Here is a 24,818-nt window from a genome sequence, read left to right on the forward strand (position 1 = left end):
AACTTTGAAGGGAAGCACTACTGCCTACTTCCTAAAACCTGCAAGCTGAGGAAAAGATAATCTATGATGCAAACTAACTAGGAAGAGAGGAGCATTTATGATGTGAACTTTCGTAAACCATTTTATTATTACTACAAACAAAAATGGTCAAAAAAACTAAATAATTGCTAATTCATTACTATTGAGAAAATATTTATTTGAAAAATATTTCTAACTATAAGATCATTAGCAAAAATAAGTCCATAACCATTTTGCAGACACAACTTGGAACACTGACATGATGCCTTTTATAGTCTTGGATAAGAACATATGGATGCTACAAAGGCAGAAGAATTCTATTACTATTAATATTTCTAATATATGCAAAAAGGCCAACTCGTAATGAAAATGTGAAGATGCAATCTGCAAAGAGTAAGATGGACTGGCAATTTTTTAATTATTCATGATCTCTTGAATCACTGGGATTCTACACGCTCACCTGCTTAAACCAGTAGTGCTTAACTTTCCATGTGCACATGCCACGCACCTCACTCCAGCGGCAAGAGAAAGCTAATCTGATTGTGAGGAGTAGGATAAACTGGGATCTGCACCACCTTTTCTGTACATATGCCACAAACCAAAACTGTTCAGATACATTCCTAATCCAGCTGTTCTAGAGAAGGACTGCAGTCATGATCCTCTCCCAGCTACCTTTCCTGGTCTAGAAATGGAACAAGGGGTACCTTTTCCCTTTCCTTGAAAGTAGACAGGGGCTTAACACATGTACTGGTTATCTTTAAAAACAGGTCCAACAAAAATTATCAGTGATGACACAAATATAGCTGAGCTTGCCCTGGGTAAAGGGATGGACTAGACAAGTTCTTGATGTTCCTTCCACAACTCTTGTCCTGTGTGAGGCACCAGTACATGAGTGACCAGTCCAGATACACAAAGAAGGGGCCTCACATTGCCTAGAAGTGAGGGGAGAAGAGGAAGCTGGTAGGAAAGGTTATATGAATTGTCCTGGGCATGCACACACAGCCCATGAACATTAAGCAGAACAGTCCTAGCTTAAGCTCTTTTTAACATCATACCCCTGAAGATTTCACCTGCAACTGCTGCAGAATTATTTGCTATAAACACATACGGAAAAAAGATTCCTATAAGATGAACAGTGCCTTCCGATAATAACTGAACAAACTTAAAGATTGGTAATTTAGAGAAAATGTCAATGATCAAAACATGATTAACAACATACATGAGCTCATATGTATGCACAAGCACATTTCCTCACAGTCATGTTTTACTCCTCTTCAACGACAGATGGAGAAATAGCACATATAAAATTATAATAGGACATTAATAGAAAATAAGTCTCTCAAAGGATACAAGGGAAGAAGGAACAGCGAGTACGAGGGCTTGTTCATCTGATTATCCTGGATACTGCTGTTGGTGTGTGAACTAAGATCTTGCTAGTTGGATTAGGAAAGAAAATATCTGTCTTCTTATTGGATGGTTTATACATGCCCCCTTTTCTTTTTGAAAACGATATGAGAGAAATGTATGTTATCACCAGCATCTACCTATATTCTCCTCAGTTTTAGCAGAGGCAACAGGTAACTGGCTGGCACAGTGGGTTTTCAGAGATAACCCTTAGAAGGTGCCCATTGGCAGGAGATTTCCCAGTAATTAACAAAACCTTTGGATTTTCTTGCGGAGTTTTAGCTCTCTTGTCAGCTCACCGAGTGACAGCATGTCTACATGTGTCCCTGCTAAAATCTGATTGTTTTCTTGGAGAGTCAGTGAACGTTCTGGTATCAGCAGTGTTCCAGTATACTTCCTTAAAAAAGGAATATGCAAAACACCTGAATGCCATCAATCAACTATTCTGAATACAAAGCAAGGAGGGTCCATATGGAGTACCTAATGATGCATCCTATAGCTACTGAAAATAAGAAGTTTAATGAGAACTAATCTTAGCTTTCACTGCTGCATTGCAGGGGCAGCAATGGAGGCTAATCTGAGCATGCTAGAACCCTTAATGAACAAACAGCCAGAAGAGTGGAGGTATTTTTAGGATAATTCATTAGAAATAGGAACAATTTTTAGATGTACCAAATGTGGTCATAAGCAGCAATTTAAACCCGTTTTAATAAATGTTTTAAATTGTATTTACCTCCACGCTTTTTGGGAGCTTCAGGTTTCATTTTAACGGTATTTCTGCTTCTAAATTCAGGCCCTTTAAAATCATCTTTGTCTTCATTCAGCACTGGCTCAGGCTGTACAACCACTGTACCTAGAATAATTTCATTTAAAAATTGGAAACCATTACACATCCAAACGAAGTGCAAGAGTCCTGTTTAAATAAAAGCCAACACAGTATCTTAAAAAAAAAAAAAAAGAAAAAAAAGAAAAAAAAAGTGCAATCTGTTGACTAAAACTCAACCAGGTGTTCATAGGACAAAAAGCAGACACCACACACTTCAAACTGATTTCCATCTCACAGCTGTAGAACGGAAGCCAAAGACTGACTGGATTATGAGGAGCAATTTCTGCTCTCTAGATCCAGAAGTGGTCCATGCATAACAGGACTGTCATACTGCTGGGAATTTGCAGTGCTATGCTGCAACTAAAGGACTTTCTTTTGGTAACTTAAAAGTATCAAAAGCCTTAGAAGTAACTACTCTTCTCTCTCAGTCTTTTCCCTCTTTTACCCAGCTTTCTTCACCTTAATTTATTTCAATAAGAAATGAATGAAAACACAACAGAATAAAACCTATTCCTTTTACAAAATTCTGAAATTCACATTTTTTATTTAAACGGAGAACAGCACTAATCAGAATTACGTGAATGAAAAACTGTCCTTCACACTTAGAGTTCAGTTTTAATACTTTTGTTGTGAGGATACTGGAGATAAATCAAACATTCTGAAAAAATAACCTTAAGAGAACTGCTACAGGGACTGCTACTCATATACTGAACAGCAGCAGTTCCTCCAAATCTTTCTGTCACTTTCAAAGACAAGAAATGGAAGAAATTAATCAAGCTCACGCTATAGTTATGAACAGCAGGATATACAGGTTTATAGTGTTAACCTTTTAAAAATTATGCTTAAATATAAATTCAGTAATGACATTTCTCCTGCCCTGCTCCCCCCAAGATTTAGTTTTGGTTCTGTTGATCCAATTTTTTAACAGCCTCCAAAGACAGAACAGTAAAAATAAATAAAAACACAAGTAAGAAAGACCTGGAAGTGACATAGGGATTTCGTGACTTTTACATAAGAACAGAATTAAAGTATTTTCCCTGTTTCATGTTGGTCTTATTTCTGCAAAAATACAGATGTCGATACACATTTGAAATTAAGCCATCAGCATATCTTGGCAGACTCACAGGTTAAAGTATGCTGGGTCCAACTTAAAGGTACTTGAAGATATGCTTTTCTCTTAAATCTGTGTGCGCATGTATATGCTTCTACATAAAAGCCAACAGAACCTAAGAGAGGCATTTTACTAATACATGTGCATTCTAGTCAATTATTTATGCTGCATCATAATGTTGGCTAATTTGCTGAATTCAGAAACAAAGACAGACATGAACTACCTTTAGGCAAGCTTTTCATATCAACATCGTTTTCTGAGTTTTCATTTGAAATATCTTCATTTACAGTTTCATCTAAGATTTGTTCATCATCTGATCCAACATATTTTGTTACAACTGTAGGTTTCCTGCATAGACAGAAAAAAACCATACTGTGACAATTATATATGGCAGGCAATACAGGTAAGCCTGGTGCTTTGCACGAAAAACACCATACTAATTGGAGAGATCTATGTTCTATTTCTAATTAATTTAAGAGATTATTAACTGGGATTCTCTGAGTTATTACAATAAATAAGTTGTAAGGTAATTTTCTTGTTAGGAGCAGTTTGTATCCCTCAACCCTCCTACCTGAAACAAAAAGATTTACTAGTAAAAGATTTTTGTTTCACAGGCTTGTTTGGGGTGTTTTTTTTTTTGGGGGGGGGGGGAGAGGGGGGTGTCAAAACAAGATTTGGTATTTTTTAAAAAAGGTATGCAGGAAGAGATATTTTTAGAAAAGGAGCCTGAACAAAACACAAATAGATGCCTGCTCAGAAATTTTGTATGTCATTCCAAGGCAGCCCAAGGAGAACACAGAGATATTAGCAAATGACAAAAAGCAGCTTGGCAGCAAAGACACTTGCAAGGAAATAAAGGAAACGCAGTAAGAAATGAAAAAGCTACTGCTGACCGTTGAATACAAAGACTAGCAGCCAGAATTTCATAGAGAAATAATTTAGAATTCAACCCAGTAAAGTGAATAAAAATACTGTGTCAAAACATAAAAAAAATCATGAATTTTGTGCATAATTCTCAGTAATATAAAGGTAATACATAAACTAGGGAAGTCAGAGTAGGATGCTGTTTTTCTCAATAGCAGGCACAGTATGATAAATGTATGTGTGACAATATCTTTAATGATAAACAGCAAACAAAAAATAAGACTACAAAAGCAATGTAAATGAAAGGACATAGTTTGGCAGGAAGTCAAATTCAGAAGATAAGGGAGAAATTTAAATCGAGTATGAAACTACACTTGTAAATATGGAATGAAATCGAACAAAAGGGAGAATGAAAACTATTATTTAATATCCAGCAGACAGTATAAAAGAATAATCAGAAACATGGATTAAGAGATACATGACACACAGTAACAAGCAGTAAGAAGGCAGCTGTTAAATCCTGCATTTAGAAGAGGTCACCTATCTACACAATATACTAGGATTCAAAACAAAACACGCAAATCATGAAGAACATAACCTGAAGGAGTATCGGCTGACAACAAAAGTTGAGAAAGATTTTACTAGAATATATCTGCTGTTACTTAGGGCACAGATAATCTGTATTCTGTGCGTTCAAACTGATAAACAGTTAATTCCACATCTTTTTAATCAAAGAACAAAAAGGGATTAAACAGAAATACAGCAAATGGCAGTTTCTGCACAGGACAACTTACTGGCACATTTTGATTCTACAGCCTCCCAATAACAACATACATAAACTCATTTCTCCATATGACCTAAATTACGTTTCTGGAAGAAGCCTGTACATAGAGTAAGAGCGAAGTAGCAATGTGTAAGCACCTTTGTCCAGTTAGGAGATGGAGGCTAATGTTGTTGTCTTTGTTAATAAAAAAAAAAAATCAAGCTTTGACCACAAAAGACAGTTTGAATTTTACACACCCCATTATGTACTCATTTGTTTTAACAGAACTCTGTTAACTCAATGGATTTATACCAATCTATACTAGAAGTATCTGACATGAGATGCATGGACTTACGTTACAGTTTCATATAACAAAAAGTTATTTATTTCTCTTTATTTTCTGAACCAACCTTTTTGAACGTGATGATCCTAAGGATTTGTTTCTTTCTGAAGAACTATTGCCCTAAAACAAGAAAATATTAAAAGGTCACCACATTTTTCACTGAGTCACCTGTCAACAAAAATAGTTTCTTACATTAACTAAAAAAATCAACATCATCTCAGAAGTCATCAGATTTCTTTAATTAAAAGCATCAAGTGAATATATGATTTCAACAGTCAAGCCAGTTCAGTTAAACTACAAAAACTAGTTAAACTGTGGCATTTTAGATAAGTAGTAAGACTCCAAAAGTCACAACTACTTTGAAAGTACATTTTAAAAAAGTGTTATCAAACTGTAAGCTTAATCACTTTAAACCTCAGCATATACCTCAACACAAATTAAGCGGGAGTAGTTATTAGTTGAGACATTCTGAGAAAGACACTGCACTTATCTCAAGTACTGAGTCTTCTCGAAATTGAGGAAATTCTCTCCTTGCAATTCTCAACTTCCACTGCCTGCTGAAAGAACTATCAGCTTTCTGGAGCAGGGACTGAGCACAGCCCATGAGCAATGATCGGCCTTAATCGGAAACAGTTCTGGGGTCTCCCAGTCTGTATGTTTTCACTGCAACATTAACTTGCACGATTAGCACATGGAAGAATGGCATAAGCCACAGCACAACGTAAAAGCCACACTGAGTACACACATCCACCTGCCTCTACATTGCTCTACGCTTTTGCTTTTGTACAAGTCACCATGACTCCTCATTTTTTGCCTCACAGCACTTGGTGCTGACGTAGCTTAAGCAGCTCAATGAATATTTTCCACACTATGTGAAAGAAATTACTATTTTTCCTGACATACAGACATAGGGGGTACTACAAGGCTGGCCCTTAGAGGGCCATCAGTGCACAAGTGATACAGTGTGCATCCACATCGTAAGGCCAAAGAATTGCCAGCAGAATGCAAACACTTGGTGTCTGGCTCATAAGCTTGCAAAGGGCTGGCTTTTCATGAAAGCATATTTTTAATAGGCTTGCACATGCATATGGTAACCAGGTTTGGGCAATATCAAATAAATACCTGAATTTACTGCAATAAAGGCAAATTAAGATAGGACACTGTCACTTGTGCTTTCTCGACATATAAACAAATAGTGTCAATTAAAATGTTTCAAATAGGAAGGTAGATGTTAGTAAGACATACAAGATGAAAAATGTCTTTGATGAACATACTATAGAGAAGAATTTTGCTACAGTTTAACAACATTCCTGTATCTCCATTTTTCTTTTGAAAAAAAGAAAGCATATTTGCCTGAAAGGACATTTAAGAACCTATTGTTACCTGGGTGACAGGGCATAAGTGTAAATAAGAGCCAAAGTCCAATTCTTTTAAATTAAAAATAAATAAATTAAAAAGTCTGCTTACATGAAAACCAAAGAATAAAATTAGGAATAAAAGTATGTATTAATAGAATTTCTAAAACAAAAACAGAAAAACCCTTACTTTGCAATACATTCATTCTCAATTTTAACGATTTGCAAGACTTTTCCATTTCTTAACAAAAATGTAATTGCATGCCTCAGGTAAGTAAAAATTGCCTCTGTAAAGTATATTAGACAAATTTTACCTAGGAATTCATTTAGCATCATTAAAAAAATGAAGTTGTCCAAGTAAATTAGCATGTTTCAATAATTTAGGAAAAAAAAGGAGGGGGGAGGGAGAAACATACGCTTACATATGCTTAGTTGCAGTGGATATCATTCAAAATTTAAAAGGTAACTTTAAAAACTATTTTTAAATATTCTATAGCCAATGTTTCTCTTCAGCATATAGGATGGCAACATCTACACATGGTTCTGAGAATATTCTTTAAGCATTTACTGTAAAAGCAACAAAGTAAATTTAGTTTCCTATACAAGCCATTCTGCACTAGCCACACAACTAGAATTCAAAAGCATTATTATTCCTACCTCTTCTCTATTGTTCTCCATCGGAGCTGGACTATTTTCAGGTTCACTACTTTTACCTGTAGAGAGAAAGGAAAGCCATCCAATGAAATAGCAGTTCTTTAAATTGTATCTCATAGTACTGTCTATGTTTTATCAGCATAAATAAAGAATGACTGTGTGAGTTTCACAGACGAACCTGCTGCACAACAACAAAACACAGTTCACTGTATGCCACAAATTCTACAGAAATCATTTAGAAATTACTTTCAGTTACATAAGTTGTTGACAGGCCCCATTGAGGAAGACATCGTATTACGGAAATAAAAGTGCAACTGTATATGCAGAGATGATACAGACAGTGCATTTTTTTAATTTCTGAGAAGTTACTTTAAGTATTTTCTCTTACATATCTGACATTAAAAACACAATGTTAAATCTGGGATGATGGGACCACAGAAAAAAATCCCATTTGGCACAGTATATGATACAAATTCCCTTTTATCTCAGGAACTGTGGGATATGTAACCTAAAGACATGTAAATGGCCAAGAACCTACTAGTATCTGCTCTGGCCACCATGTCCAAGCGATGGAAGAGGGGAAAGTTTCCAGCTCAGTGATTAACAGTAGTTGGATAGAGTTGCTCAAAGGCTGAATATGATAGTAAGATAGTAGCAGCAGTATTTTAATAGATGTACTACTGGGAAACATGCAAGTAAAGCAGCAGTAAAATTATAGGATAAATATCATTACCATTTGTGATTATAACATGAGACTGCAAGCATTGCAACTTACTATATACCGACACTTTACATGAAAAAACCTCTTAAGTTTGTAAAAATTTGTATCATGTTGACTAGAAAATTTCATGCTGAGTATATCTTAGGCTGAATTATTTGGGAAAATTCTAGCCAAAATTCATGTGAACAGAGGTGGTGTGGGGGGGAAAAATCGAAGTAAAGATTCAAATAACTGAAATTATTTCTTGGGAATATTACAGGCATTCCCCCCTTGTAAGAAAAGAACTTAAAATCTGGCAGAAGGCTGCCATTTCCTTTAGAGACTGGACTCTGTCCACCTTTGATTGTTTGCCCAATTTTGCCCAAATTATAAATCTACAGAAAGCATCAGTTTGTATGTGCTCAGCAGAGATTTCTTTGAATCTGGCAGTTAAAATTTCTGCAGACTCTGCGCTCACAGACGGCACACGCACAATCCCCGAAAGTGACTCAACATGCTCCATCATCTTATGGCTTCTACAAGTGACTGGACTGTACACGCGCCATCCCCGTAGAATAACCAAGCATGCTGCATCCCCTCACAGCTCCTAGCGCTGACCAAACTGCACATCCTCCATCCACTTCTGGGCTATGAGAGCGCAGGATTTTCCCTGTGACTGCTGCTCCAGGACAGGGGCCGGTCACTTGAAACAAGAGCAGGAAGTCAGCCTCTCCTGCGCTCTCAATGATCCTCCTGCCGGCACCCACACAATGTAGAAGAGGGAGTCATCCAATTTGAATGCAGAGAGGATAAAGAAACATTATTAAGGCTGTAAAATCAAGTACTCAAAAATTAAGAAAAGCCAGAATCAAGGTTATCAGCACAATTTTACTTTACTTAGCACTCCTAGCATATAAGCATTATGGTACAGTTCAACTGCATAGCAGTGTACAAGATGAAGCTCTCAACAAGTGACTGTTCTGTGTACCAGCTGACCTGTGTATGTGGTAGGAACATGTCCCAACTCTCGAGCCACACTTAACCACCTTTGTCACCATCCCTCTCCTCACAACATTCTACCTAACACTTCATATATCCTCCAAATTCTGGAGGTTCTTTAACTATATAAACCTGACTTAACCCCAATTATGTCCATTACTTATGCAGTCAATGTGCATCCCGAGGGGAAAATATATATATAAATAGTGTGGATCTCAAAGACTGTATCATAACGCACAGAAAGCTGGGAGGAAAAGCAAATCTGCACAGTTAATTCTGGCATTTCCTAATATTTAAGTGTTTAATTCTTGACTTTTCAACTTTAATATGTTCTTTAAAAAAAAGAAAATCTGGGCTCTCACATACAACATTGAAAAGTGTCTGTTGTTAGTCAGTGTACCACTGTTGCAAAGTAAATTTGTATTTTGGGGCAAGGAGCCCAATTCTACTTTGTAACTACACAGGATAAAGGAAAAAGATTTGTTTCAAAACAGTATGCTTCTCAGAAGAATCTCACTTTGAGACATATGCATCCGCATCATAGCTGAGTTTATTATTCTGCTGAAGTACCACATGCATCATTTCTTTCTCATATGTTAACACTTCAGCTGGATGCTGACACAAGGAGGTTAGCACCAAACTGCAGTGGGCTCTCTGCTCAGGATAAAACATTAGAAGATAAAAAACTGTACACCAGAAAACACACAAAAGTCTATTACTGAAGACAACAGGGGTTTGAAAATGAATTCCATACCACAGCCAACAAACTCTCCTTCTCCTGTACTCTATCATTTCATCACAATTTTAATTCACTGCTATGAAACAGTGTAGCCTGAAAAGTTGTGTGCCTGAACCCAGTCCAAATTAAACTTTAGTGGAAACAAATTTTGCTCAGTACTGTTCTGAAATAATTTCACTTTTCCATGCTGTAATCAAAATAAAGTGTTTAAAATTCAAGTTACCTCTTTCTAACTTGTAAGTAAAAATTACTAATACCAAATTTGACCTAGCAAAACACTCCATGTTTTTCAGAAGCATCACTTTGTTTTCAGATGTTTCCAATGTAGAAATTCTTTCCAAATAAGTAAGAAAGCATAATCTCCAGAACTTCTTCCATGTTACAATGACCAGAAAAGCTTGAAAAAAGATTCTTTACCTACACAAAGTAAAGTAACTTTAAAAACTGAATAACCACCTCTCCAAGAAACCGCTACCAAAGCGAATGGATGCACGCTACTGATCTCATATTTTGTAAACAGTAAATCACAGGTAGGATTTGCTTTTTCCACATTTAGAAAACCTTCAGAACTGAAAAGAAAATGTATCAAAGTATATCTACCAAGATATCACCACTTAATTAAATCACATTAGGAATATGCATAATTACCCCACTGAAGTGCAATATAGTGAAATAAAGACACAAAGTCGTTTGACTTAAGAATCATATACACATTGAAAATGAAAACATAAAATTTCTTTTTACCTATGGTTTTGTTTTCAGAGAATGCTGGAGGAGAGTTTGCGTCCTCAGATTCTTCCGATGAGTGAGCCAAAAAGTCATGAAGTTTCTGCACCAATGTATTCAACTTGCTTTCACTGTAAAAATGCAAGTAAAACTTGAAGTTACCTATATATATCATGCTAATTTAGCAGCCTGAAAGAAATGATGCTCTCAATTAATACATACCTACAGAGGAAACTCAATTATTACCTGAACATTTGTTTCCAAATGGGTTATCAAATTAAATATAAAATACACAATTTTATTAAACCCTGAGTCAAATACAGGTGCAACTTTTTTGACAACATATGAAAGCACTGAGGACTCTGTTAATAGTAACAAAAAGAAAATCACATTTTAAACAATGTTCTTAACTAGATCAAACATGACGTACAAAACTCAAGAAAATCTGAGTAGCAATGCTATCACACAAACTGAAAAATGAATTTTTAAGATTATACTTTGCCAGAAGCTGAACAGAAGAAGAAAGAAAATCTTTATTTTATTATCAAAAATGTAACCTTTGTGGATATAAAACACTAAAAATACACCTCAAAGTTCACCTACAACCTAAAAAACAAACAGCTCTACTCAGCGTAACAGACCTATGTGCTTGTGTAAAGCTTATGTTAAATCAGCCATATACGTACTGTATATTCTGTATTTATTTTGTCAAAAAACAACAGTGTAGGATCAGAACATTTATTGATCTCTTTGTATTAGTATTCATGTTTACTTTATATACAGTATTACCCTGGGAGTTTTCAATAGGCCATTTTATAGACCAGGAGACATTAGTCTTCTATCTATACTCATTCCTGTAAAAAAGCAACACTTCCATGTTTCTGTTAAAAGGGTCTATCTCTTTATAATCTACCTGTTACTCCCTCTGATTTTATGTTTTTTACTTTAGACCCATTTTTCCACCCACAGCTTCTACTATTTCCTGAGACAACATGCCTTTTTTTAGGGGCAAGCATACTGACTGTGGCCAAAGGCCATCACCCTCTTTCAGATCTACCTGTACCAAAAGTTAACACTCTCAGCTGTTTGTCACTGCTTCCCTCCTGGATGCAAGCAATCCTCTAAAATCTGCCAGCTCAAATGTCTGAGTCATCATACTATGTCTGCTATTAGATACAGTTTCTCAAGCTGAAATAAACTATCCTCTTCATAAGTTAACTTTACAATATCCAGTTAAAGGATATAAGCTTTTATCCTTTCCACTTTTTATCTCCACATTACTTTCAAAGTAGTCTTCTGATAACAAGAAAAATAAAGATGTCCTGGGCCCTATTTTACAATTTGAAGGGTCTTCTGAATATTTATCAGTGTAATCCTTTACCCTCTCTCCTATTTTTCTGAACATATCAACTTATTTATTAACTGCTGACTTTCAATTTAACTATTATTGCTAAGGAAAATCACCTGTTTCACAGAAAGGACATGCAGGTGAGCCCTCCCCAAAATAACACATGAAAGGGTATCATATTAATGCACAGGACTATTTAAAACAGTAAAAACAACTATATATGCAACAGTGCTAAATATTCATTAAAAATCTATTTCTTTCAGATAATCTTCTGAGTTATTTTCAAAGTAAAACAAAAGAGCATTTTGTCATGAAAATATTTTCTAGATGAGAAAAGCATAGGTTTTATTGGAGATGACACACATACCATCAATCACTAAAGCAACTCTGAAAGACAGTAACAAAGCCTGTTTTACTCTCAACTGTATCTTAAGAATTTTCCTCTCAATCTAAGTCTTTGCCTCTAATGATTGGACTCATGCTGCTATACACCTGCCAGTCCTTAAACTTGTGCTTCCCTTTTGCTCATGAATGCAGGGCATATCTGGAAAACATTACAGAAGATGATAATGATGCCTTTCAGTTTTTAACAGATTGCATTCTCTACTTTAAAAGGCAGGTTTAATGACAATTTATTCACATGAAGTTAAAAAAAATAAAGAGCTGCTCAGAATTATTTGATAATAAAAATATACAAAGAGATTTTATTTCCTTTCCAGACGGTGTAAAGAACTAACACGTATTTAGAAAGGCAACAAAAAGTACCCTTACAAAAAAGGCAGTTGAAATTCTGCTAATTTAGTACATAAACAACATATTTTGGTAAAAAACTTTTAGAAGAGAAAATGGGAACTATAGATGAGTTATGACATTATTGTTCTCAGCATACAACAGAAATTCAGAACAGTATGCATGTGCCTTTGTGACTAAGAATTCAGAACATCAGCTGCTACCATTTACTACCTCTTATCCTAACTAGCCTGGAAATACCATTATCAGAGCAAAATGTTCACGGTGACAAAATCTACAAACTAATACTACGCAGTACCCTTAACTTGCTCATCCTCTTGCTTATTCAGGATTTTACACCACAATCCCATACTAAAGAATACCAGGTCAAATGTAAGTTACGGTGTTAAACTTAATATACTTCACCACAAAAATATTTTAATTTAGGGCAGTGCTTTACCTGATTTTCATACAAAGCAATTTTTTTATATATATATATGATGCATTTATAGTTGGGAATATATCATCTGTAATCCTTTTAAAGCTTCTACTGCAAATTCGTTATTCTTTGTAATATATTAATAGACTCACCCACTATTAAGTTGATCACAAAATGTATTATTTTCAAAAAACACAGGAGCCTAAAAATTTAGACACATCTAAGCACTACATCAAGCTGTCTTCCTCTACCATTTAGCACCAGTCCCTACACTACTCACTAGTGATTCCAGGCTTGCATGTTTCTAAGCCAACTGCTTCACGATCAGTCAGGAGCTCTTTTACCACTGTTTAGCCTAATTAGAATAGGAATGAAAAGAGAGGTGTCCTACTATTATTGCTTTGGCCATGAACCCGATTTGTGACCTTGGGAAGCTAGTTACTGTTATGATTAGTTCCATATCACGTAAGAACACAATTTCTTACCTGAATTCAGAGCAGTGCTACAATCTTAACCAGTAAAGGCCTGGCCTAACTTTGGAGTAATCAAAAAATGTACTAGGCAAACCTAAAATAGGTATAGGCTAAAACCTAAAAATACTTATAGGCTAAATGAGCTAGAGAATACAGTGAGAGAAAGGTTGTGGGGGTTTTCTCCTAATCTAGACGTATTCTAAATGCTGCTAAAGCCCCCTGACTACAGAAAGTGTAGGAAGGAACAGTCTCACAACACACTTAATTCAATCTGACTGTTGACCACGACTCCCCTGCTGCACGTGCTTACCTCATCCCCTGCGTAACCTAATGATCAGGCTTCTCCAGAATGAGTCAAATCAACTTGCCACACATTCATGTAAGTGTCTGATCTGATGGCAGGTGAGGCACTAAAAATTCACAGCCAGGGCATGGAAAACAGCCAGACTGCCTATTTTGGCAGCAAACACAGGTCATATTGGATTATACTCACCAGAAGAAACTCTTTACTGTATTCAATTTCTATCTACTTTCTCCAAACACCTTGAAGATACAGCTGGGGAGTGCTTCATCTACTGTCAACAACTGGAAGAATAGTTCTTAAACCTTCCCCCCCTCCGACAAGCGAGTTTCCTATCCCTCTACAGGATCCCATCAGCTTCTGGACTGAACAAATACCCCTCATCTTAATTTCAAAAGCCTCCTGAAAGTCAGAGATGCAGGAGCTTGTCAGCTTATCTGTCTCAATTTGTTTTCAAATATGTTTTTGTAAAATAAAGCTAAGACTGATGTAATTTCATTAAGCATACAATTTCAAAACTGGTAGTAGATATACTTTTTTTTCAAAAATGTGTAATTTCCTTTCATATTGCCTAAGTCTTGATATAGTCAGATCAGTATTCCATCATTTGCAAATCCTCAGGCAAATTTTTCCTTAGGAAAGGAAAAGTATTAGTGACTTATCCAATTCAAAGATTTCAATTAAAATGGCAGAGACTACAGAGCCTTTTCCTATCAACTGTGTCAATGCTGTGACTGAACACACATGAAAGAAATGGCCGTGGAAGAGAGAGTGAAAGATGGTAAAATCTACAACAAAAGCTGTTTACTTTCTGATACCTAATCAGAAAAGGAGTGAACAATCCTGCACTATTATAAGCAGCCTACTTCTATCAGAAAGAATACATAACCAGAAAGTGAAATTCACCTATCATTTTTATACCAGTTGTACAATAAAAGTATGTTTTTATAAACATGTCAGAATAGACCACTGCTACCCTTTGTAGTGGTTGTTTTTAACTCATCAACAGTTCTTAAGAACAAAGCAACACGATGTTGTATAGGTTAAACCAGATTAATATTTTGTAACCTATTCATATTGGTATGAATAATCGTGATTCACACAATCAGTTCAAGTTGGCATGAACCAGCTCTGCTGTTAAAGGATGCCGGCCCTCAATGCCTCCAAACATGCATTACACCTGTTCCCACAGTCGCAGTTCTCTCCTTTCTCCTCCGCTCCCTGTGGAAGGGTTTGTTTTGACCTATACATAGAAGCTGATCCAGATTTAAAGCAGCCGTTTCTTCTGCTGACCCTAGATCACGTCCCTGATCGACCTCACTGCTCATTGGTACGAATGTTTCTGCAAGCACAAAGAGGTGATAACAGTGTATTAATCAGTCTGAGTTGTGTGTCAGGATGGCACTGTAACGTGGCAGCAATATTCTACGTGAGCTTGAACTACTCATACGACAGCAAAAAAAACAATTTTTTCAGGTAAGTGACACTATAAATTGTACCACATTAAATTTATTAAAATCAAATACAGCCTAGAAAATACCTGACTACTGAAGCTCTGTTTCAGAAGAGATGCAGGCATCTAGCAGTTCACTGAATTAGACAGATTCACTCATTTATTTTGGTTAGAACTGACTTTAAATTCACAGGGGCTTAATCAAGGGATAGCTAGTGAGGTCTAAGTCACTTGATGATATGGAGGAAATATCTTTGGAGCATAAGAACAGTAAAACACGTTCAGGAGGAGTAGAAAGAATTAATTTTTGCCAGAGACACAATGGGAATGAGAAAGAGATGGTTTAAGATTCATTAAGAGATCCTTACTAGTATTCTAGGAAGATCACACAATTTCTTTCTGCTGAGATGGTATCCAAACAGCCGCAACAGGATTTGGCTGAAAGTTACCATGCTTCACTAAGGGGTGAAAAATTCTTTGTTTTTTAATCCGTTTCTTCTACAGGGGCTTCAAAAAAAAAAAAAAAAAAAGAAAGAAAGAAAGAAAAAAAGAAAAAAGCTAAGATAGATGTTAGCAGGCTTAAATGCTATGCAGAAGTCCATAACTTCATTTGCAAAACAGTTAGTCTGCAAACTGAAGACGACTAAAAAATAGTGACTGAAGTCAACCACTTGAAAACCTAATTTCTGGCTTTTCTTTTTTTTAAAAAAAAAAAAAGTATTTTCACCTTTATGAGACAAGAAATAATGGCAAACTGAGTACCTTAACATATTAATCCAAGAAAGGAAGCTCAAACGAGCACATTTTTAAGACAGAAAGCAGTATTACAAAAAGCTTAAACATGCTTTGTTTAAAGGGAAACAAGGGTTGCATCCAACAGCATCATAACTCTCTAATTCTAAAACTGCCTTCTCTTTTGCTTCCTCTGCCATCTCCTTTCTGGAACTCTGCCTTAGAACTCTGCTTTACATGGTTAGATATATCTGCCCAAAAACATTTCTACAATTTGGCCTATTAAGACCAACGGGTAGACATATTAAGACAGAAATTTCTACAACTGTGCAGCTTTCAGACTTGAGAAATAAATTCCCTAAATAGCACTAAATTTGATATTGGTCAACAGCCTGTGTAATCAAGTTCTTGTTTTTTCAAGGTTTCACTCCTTTTCTAAAAAAATCAACTAATCAATCAATCCATCATCCATCTTGATTGACAACAGCCTGGTGGCTAGGTGTTGTAAAAAAACTGTGAAAGTCCAGTACTCTTCATTTAGTAAATCAGAGCACACTACCTACCATCTTTTAAAGTCAATATAAAACCTTCCATTATATTTGCCACTGGATTTCTGCAACTTCTTTTTTCCCCCCTCCTGAGTCACCACTGGAACAACTTTCCACTGACCTATCCATGAACTGATTCATGTTTCCAAATCACCTGCAGGCACAAACTGAGCTCCAATGATATGAAAGGTGATTTCATGAGGTTCAGCAGTATCCTTAGGCTTTCCTGATTATAAAGGACACATCTAGTAATCTCATCTAGGAACATACTTTGTCATAGGCTGTAGGCATTTGTTCCTACATTGAACACAGTGTATTTTAGTAGTATTTTCTGTTCTGAGGTTTTCTTTTGGTGAGGTATATCCAAGTAAAAACACAAACAGGACTAATCCCCTTTTTCTCCCTTCAAGCGGAGGATGCAAGTGTTCATGAAATCTTGCAGTTGTCTGTAACAAATCTGGGAATTTCAAGCTTCAGTAGTGATAAGGCTATCCTATTGCAGAATTCGTATTGTATATCTCTGTCACACTAAATTATTTCACAGAAGGTGAAGATACCTTCAGCAAGTCCTCTAGAGACCCTGCCACAACGTTTAAAAAACCCTATCAGAGATAGTACTGTACTAAAACAAAAGTAATGCAGTCACTGCAGCAAGTTCCTCCCTCAGGGAATTTCATTTAAATAGTATCAACACATCTGGCACAGAAGATGATAGGCAGCCTAAAGTTTTGCTCTTCATAGGGGAAGAGTCAAAGAATCTGCTCATGTTCATTCCACATGATTGTGTGAAAGACAAAAGCTTACACTGTACTTTCAGGGAACAAGGAAGATTACTACTGACCTATTTCCAATTAGATTATTGTGGCATTAAATAACACGCCTCATACAATCCTGTAACATCACTCATTCAGAACAAAAGAATCCTGATGCAAAAAAGCAGACAACTTTTAACGAAAATTTTAAGACTGTTATCAAAATTATATACTGCAAGTTGAAAAGCCTGAAGTATTCATCTTAAAAAAATATGAAGTTTATCAATTTTTAAAAAATCTTGTCTCACTACACTGCCTAATAGATGCTCCAAATGAGTAAGATTCAACACCTGTTTTCCTTCTCTGTTGTGCTTATTTTGTAAAGACGTATGAACCTACTGGTAGGAACGGGTAAGGTCACTATGACAAATATCCCGCCACTGTTTAAAAAAAATCAAGTCTTCCTATACAATTTTTTGCTCAAAAATCTTTACAAATATTTACAGAACGGGCAAATTTAAAAGTTCTTTCATAATTTATTCCACTTTTGATCATATTTCTATACATTCCTAACTTCTTATCCTGGGCATTGAAAATGCTCAGATTCTTAACATTAAAGAAAATTGCTTCCTATTTGTCATAAACTTGAAAGTCAGCAGACTAGTATTGATCAGTCACATCTTTTTAAACACTACAAGCCTATCTTCCAAAAGGGCTGACAAAAATTATTTTCATGAGAATTGTACTGTTTGCATATTTTCCAAACAATTCTATCAATGATCTTCTAGCTGTGTATCTGTACATTTCTTTAAGGGGCAGTATTATAGACAGAAGATATGCAGAAGAAGAACATGTAGGGTGAAAGAAATGCAGGCACCTGACAGGCAAAAATAGGTCTTGTGGGAAATGGGAGCAAAGAATACAGAGCGCAAGTGTGCTAGTCTCTGAGGGAACAATGGGAGAAAGATCACCTTTGCTTCTGTACCAAGACATTATCACATCAAGTTCCTCTATAGGGATTTTCTTTTCCCTCTCATTCTCTCCAAATCCAATTTAAAATAGAACCTGAGCTGCCAGAAAACAAGAAAAAGCCCATTAAATGTATTCATCAGCTTCCCAGCTTCTTTTCATGGTACCCTGCAACTTCATGTGTAGCTCCTGGCATGGAACTGTTCTTGTAAAATAAAAACAAACTTTTCAAGATGAGCTCTATATGAGATGAGGACTATCTAAAACATTCAGGCTGTTTGAGAACTGAGTTCATGAACAGAACAAAGTTTGGAGCACCAAAAAAACATTATGCTCATCTCCACAAACACTTTTTTAAAAAAGGAGTTTGTCGTATGGTACACTTAACATGTGGGCCAGACGCAACCCGAAGACTGCACACAGTCTCAAATCTATTTTGCATATACCTTTTCATCCTCAAGAATACAAATGAAACTATGTGAAATAATCTGATTTACCTTTACTGTCTGCAGGTAACCTAAAAAACTGGGCAGAAAATTTATGAACTTCTGTATTTCCTTTAATTCCACTGAAGCATCATCTAAACTAGCCTTTTTAATATTAATTGCTGCACTAATGACAATTTAAGAACACGGAAAGGGTTAAGAAGGAAACATGCAAAACACAGACCACCAAGGGAAGAAAAAAGACAGCAGAAACAGGAAAACAGGGAATAAAATACAGCAGTGATGGTATGAAAAAAAAAAAATCAGTATAGTCCAAAGGAAAGAACATTTTCAGAGTTAGAAATATTAATTATAACTGTAAACCAGTCAATAAATATTAGTAACCGAAATCTTTTTGCTATACAAAATTCAATTCTACCTTTGATTTTCAAGGATTGGGGATGGAGGAGAAACACTCCTCAATTAGTATTCCAGTCAACACACAAAATAAAAATCAATCCAACACAAAATTGGTTTAGACTGTCAAAATACTTTAAGAACACAAAGGGGAAGGAAGTGGGGGAGAGAGAGAGAGGGAGAGAGAGAGAAAAGAAAAGAACAAGAGAGAAAATCTCTATTCTACAAAATAAGTAAGAAAAAAATATGCAGAAGAAATGGAAACTGTCATAAACCAAATAACATGTATTTGTAATGCTCGCAACTTATTTCCTGAATGTGATCAACACTGGTAACACAATGTTGATAATCTTTTAAAAACCTTTTTTTGTTAGAAGTAAATTACTTATGCATTGCTTCCTCATAAACACGAAGGCTTTAAAATTGAGATATATACAAGAAAATTACTATCCTTTTAACTTTTAGCTGCAGCTAAGTTGTAGTTACGAACAACTATTCAAAAAAAAAAAAAGGAGCCTGAAACTAGAAGGTGAAGATAAACAAGTATGACCACGTAAGAAACTTTTAGCTAAGGTTCGTAACTTAAGACAACATGACGCTTCCTTTTCTTGACGTTTTGTTTTGATTTTGAAGGTACGCATGACATTTGTGAGGGTTAAGTGACAATACTTTATGGTTTAAGTAGTGCCTGGGGCATTCTGCATATTTGTGGGTGATGGGCTGTGTTGATCAGACCCCTCGAGATACCTACAAATAGGAAACACACAAACCCAACTATTTATTAATAGTTTAATATGGCGCCTCTGCCTTAACACTGAACTTGTCCTACGGCAGCATGTTTACTTTATGCAGCAAGGCAGGAGCTGCTGGTAAGAATTAGCACGGTACGACGCGCAGCTCAAGGATAGAGGGAGGCGTTTGTAAGCCGACGGGAAAACAGATCCTCCACGGGGGGATCGGCAGGGAAGGAAGGACTTTACTACGGAACAACACGTGGGGCGGGGGCGGGGGCGGGGGCTGGCAAGCGGAGGAGCAGATGCCTACGGCGCCCGACAGCCCCACGCCGGGGGCAAGGCGACCGGGCAGGGCCCCGCCCCGCCGGGCCGGGCCTCCCGTCGCGCTTCCCGCCGGGACGGGGACAGGGACAGCGGCGGCCCGGCCCGCCCCTCCGCACTGCAGCCCCGCGCGGGCCCGACCCCGCCGCGCCCCAGCCCCGGCCGCCGCCGCCGCCCCCGGGCCGGGCGGGTGAAGCGCGGGCCGCGGCTGCCCCCGGCCGCCTCCGCCGCCGCCCCCCCCGCCTCCCCGCCGCCATCCCCTCCCCCGGCCCGGCCCCCGCGCCCATCCCCGCCCCGCCCCACCCCGCGCCAGCACCGGCCGCGCGCGAGGCCCCGGCGGGTTTTGCCCCCGGCCGCCTCCTCGCCGCGGCGGGGGCCGGCCCGCCCCGCTCTCGGCGGCCCCGGCCGGAGCGGGCCCCGAGCCGTACCTCATGGGCTCTGCGGTCATGTCTCCGCTACCGCTGCTCGGTGCGGCCGGCCGGGCCGGAACCGGGCTCAGGCGCTGAAAGGAGACAAAGCCGTTATTGCCGCCATCGCCAGCGCCGCCGCCATCTTGTCGGAGGGAGGATGAGGGAGACCTGCCTCCTGCCGCCTTCCTCCTGCGCCGGCTCCGATTGGCTGCTTGCCGCCCCCATCGATTTTCTAATTGGGCCGCTCCGACGGGGCCTGTTGCTAGGGTCGTTCACGTCACCTTCCCGTCCCTCCCCGCTCTGATTGGCTGGCCGCGGGGTTACATCAGCGGCGGGGGCCTGACGTCATGCACCCAACCCCATGACATCACTCCAGACCAGAAGTGTATTGGCTACTTTGCCCAGCAGGGGGCTCCAGCCTTTAGGTGCTCAATTACTCTCGGCCGCTTTAGCGGCAGCCAATTACGTATTTATTACAGACACCCAGTAAGAGCAGCACAGCACCCCGCGAGGCAGCTTCCTCGCTCCCGCCCCCGCCCCCAGCTAGGGGCACATTCTGCAGCTAGGAAGCCTTAACCACAGCAAATTAATCATACTGTTTAAAATAGACCCTCAGCCATGTGAAGAACACCACGATGATGTCTGCCAAAACTTTGAAGAGAGCCCAGAACAACCCCAAATCCTCTGTGAGAATCAACTCAAAGTGGACCAGGACATGAGCACAGAACAGACTTTGAAAACAGAGAATAAAAAGATGGTGAGCTACGAATAATGTAGCCTATACTGAGAATTATCAAGACTCAACTTGAGCTGCTACTAGTTACAAATGTAGAGTCTCACTTAGGCCCAGACTTGCTATGATTTCTTTTTAAACTAGAAAATTCATAAGATAAGTTATCATCAGTGTGTTTCCTTATTAGCAGTTTCATGTAAGACAAAGGTATGCCCAGATCATTTTCCCCGCTTTACTAGCGGCATCTATATTCCTGTCAGACATTAACTACAGGAAAAGAGGACAGGGATATATCATATGGGGGGGGGGGGGGAAGGGGGGAAAATCACACACTTGCTTAGATAAGGTGGCAATCCTGGCTGGAGTTCTGGGTAAACCTCAGTCTTCTCTCACCACCAAAACAGAAGAACTGGCTCCAAACACCAAGTCTACTACTGGACAGAATTTGAAACAGATGACAAGTATTATTCGCTTATGAAGATAACCAGCTTTGAAAATTGGTAATTTTTCTGAACAGATTAAAAAATGTCACCTAGCATCAGAATGCAATGTGCAAAATGAGAGAAAACTTGTAAGCGGAAGCCCTGTCATTTTAAGTATAACCTCTCCTTAAGATGTATTTCATTCAAAAAGGCTGGAAGTAGAATAAATATCATTTTTAGACTTTGGCACATATAACCTTACATATCCCAAGGAAATTCTACAAATCAGTCTAAACATAATTTGCTTTAGAATTTGACTTTTATGCAAAAATTACATCCAGTACTGAATGTTATTAAAACCAAACAGCAGATTTAAGAACAGCTTTTGTTAGCAACACTATCTCACAGTCAATGTTACAATTAAAAAAAGACCAAAACATCACCTACCTTTCAGATAGGTTTTAGAAGGAAAAAAATGAATCCATGTTAACTCTACTACAAATTCCATTATAAACTTGCAAAAAGCCATCTTCATTTTCCAGCCACTAGCTGATAACTGGGATAGATGAATCAAGCTGGAAGCATTACCTATTCTTAGTTCTGCATTGGTATTCCAAATGTGTGATTAAAATAAGCACACAACATTTATCTTCCTTGTAATTTTTCTCCTTTTCAAGGGATTTATTCTGCTTTAAGGACTAATATCCTACTGATTTAAAACAACTACACAGTAAAAGAATAAAACCATAGAGTGAAACTAGTAAGTATCTATATCCTTGGGAGAAGGAAGAAGGTATCTGAAAGCTGTTTAAAAACAAATCTAATTGCCTCAAATTCCTAACTTACATCTAAAGATGCACTTAAAATCCTATGGTGAAGGAAAGGCAAGATCAAGTTACGAATGGAAATGTTTCCATCTCCCAACTGTTACTCCAAAAGACAAAACCAGACATTAATAGTCAGGCTGCCAAAAACAGACGCAGTAGGAACACACTGAAGTCTGCACAATGTCAGATATTGCGTGCATCTCTACAAATACATTCTGCAGATCTAACCTGCCGACAGTTCGGTTCTCCAGCATGCAGGATCACTTTCCCTAACACTATACCAACAGACACTGCCAGCTCCACTATGCTCAGAAGAGAGACTTGGAGCTTACAGTTTGCAGGACAAATGGAGGGTCACTACTGGGTCTCATCACTGTCCGATTTCTTTCGTAATGATAGTAATTAATTTTCTTAACTAGATATTAGCCTAGTTTTTAGAAAAATGGCTGAAACGTGCAGTCGTTATCATTTGACGAGAGTATTTTAATAATTGTCCACGCTCCTGACCTACAAACTACATTACATCTTGTTCAGATTCTCTACAATAAAAGTAGCACAATCCATCCAGAACAATACAACACTACATTTAAATTCAGTTTATAGGAATGGTCAAGATCTGAGCTTTCAAAACATTTAAAATGTCACTTTTAAGAATAGATTATGTGCAATGGAACTCATTCTCTATTCAGAGAATAAATATGATAAAAACTGAAAACAGATGATTGCTTACTCAAGAACTTGACTCTGTTCTCATGTTTTGTTGTTACTCTCTTCCTCTTAAAGCTCAAAGTGACAGCGTGAAATCAGTCTAGTAGTAGTTTGTATTCAGTCATTAAAGCTTTTCAGCAAGAGAAAAAGCAGTGAATGTCCAGAACTCCCCTACAGAAATAAAATGCCAGTACTCTTCCAAATTCTCTGTGGGAAAATTCACTTCTCATAGCAGATAAAAGCATTTAGCAATTTTAACATGTTAAAAGTGATTTCAGCATAAGTGGTCTTCTGTAAATGACTTGATAACTCTTCATACACTATCAGAAACTATTGCTATAAAACATAATGAACATTATAGACCTCACAGAAGTTTGTATAAAAGATGCCACCATCTAGCATAATCTGTTATTATGGGCAGCATATCCGAACAAGCATAAGCAATTTAGGCACCTAATTTTCTTTGGATGTTCCCAAGCATTTAGAGTTAAGCAATTGACTTTCTTTAGTACTTCTAAAAATTATACTTTGATTTGCCATGAATGTAGAGCAGGAAAAAAAGTTTGCTATGCTTTTTAACAAGGCTCGAAATTAGTCTTGCTGTACATTTAGTTAAATGTCCTGTAGTTGTAATTATACAGCATCTACATTTTGCTCCTAAAGCCTCTAAGCAAACATCATCTCATCATATCCCCCAGACACAGATGGCTATCCCATTGCCTGCCAGAAGGTTTGTCATATTCCTACCCTCATGTCTCAATGTGTATCTTAGACATGTGATTGCGCATGTACACCCAGTCACACAGACATCACCACGCATGGCATTATGGATTTTTTCATGAGCGCTAAGCCATTCATAGGAGACAGACCTGAGCACATTTTCCATCTTGCTAGAAGAGCAAGCAGTTGTGTCCCTGGACAGCATGTGGTTCTGAAGTTCCTCTGAAAAAGGCTTAGAGGAATGACTACTAAGCACCACTACTTTAAGAAGCACATTCAACACACTAGCATGATTTGAAGAAAGAAGCTTTCAGTAACCTTACCCTTTTAGATTAACACAAACCTTTGCCTAGATTAATCCAACTAGAGTTATTCACTTGCCCTGGGTTTAGCTCAGGGAACTCCCTAAATTACTTTTAGCTACTATTATTCCAAAAGAATATTCAAATATACCACAGTTCCTTCTCAAAAGCAGAAAAAGCAGCAGTCTTTGTGGCCAGCCATATTAAGGAAGTCAGTCCATTTTCAACTACAGCAAAGAAACCAAATACACTACTTGCTCCTTTTATTATAGTAAATGTTCCCTTAAGGTGAGCTTTTACAGTATTTCTAAGCTGTTTAGTGGCTCACTTTCTGAAAGAGCTGGCCCCATCCAACTCCAGTCTTAACATACCAATTCTCTAACGCATTGTCGCTTCCACCTGATCTACTTGTGCAGAACTGTGTTACACTAACTACTCAGGCAAAATGCATGTACTGATGGGCCCAAGAGCCAGATAATCAGTGTCCCAATTATAGCTGGCCATTGCCTTTCAACTGCTGCGCAGATCAAATAAGAGTTTCTAGGACTGCATG

General features: G+C 37.8%; 1 protein-coding gene across 2 annotated transcripts in view; it reads right to left on the reverse strand.

Moving 5' to 3' along the window:
- The window catches only part of ATRX (ATRX chromatin remodeler), a 91,375-nt gene extending 70,618 nt beyond the window's left edge, over positions 1-20,757 (reverse strand). Inside the window, exons 1-6 of one of the 2 annotated variants that reach the window (XM_026099984.2) lie at positions 20,572-20,757; positions 10,521-10,633; positions 7,342-7,397; positions 5,397-5,449; positions 3,583-3,707; positions 2,156-2,275 (exon numbers count right to left, since the gene is read on the reverse strand). In XM_026099984.2, coding sequence (XP_025955769.2) covers positions 2,156-2,275; positions 3,583-3,707; positions 5,397-5,449; positions 7,342-7,397; positions 10,521-10,633; positions 20,572-20,591 — 487 coding nt within the window. In that variant the 5' untranslated portion in view covers positions 20,592-20,757. The remainder of the gene's footprint in view (positions 1-2,155; positions 2,276-3,582; positions 3,708-5,396; positions 5,450-7,341; positions 7,398-10,520; positions 10,634-20,571) is intronic. The other variant, XM_026099990.2, reaches the window with a different exon arrangement.
- Between the last annotated feature and the right edge of the window lie 4,061 nt (positions 20,758-24,818).

The sequence above is a fragment of the Dromaius novaehollandiae genome, chromosome 11, assembly GCF_036370855.1.
Source record: "Dromaius novaehollandiae isolate bDroNov1 chromosome 11, bDroNov1.hap1, whole genome shotgun sequence".
NCBI lineage: Eukaryota > Metazoa > Chordata > Aves > Casuariiformes > Dromaiidae > Dromaius > Dromaius novaehollandiae.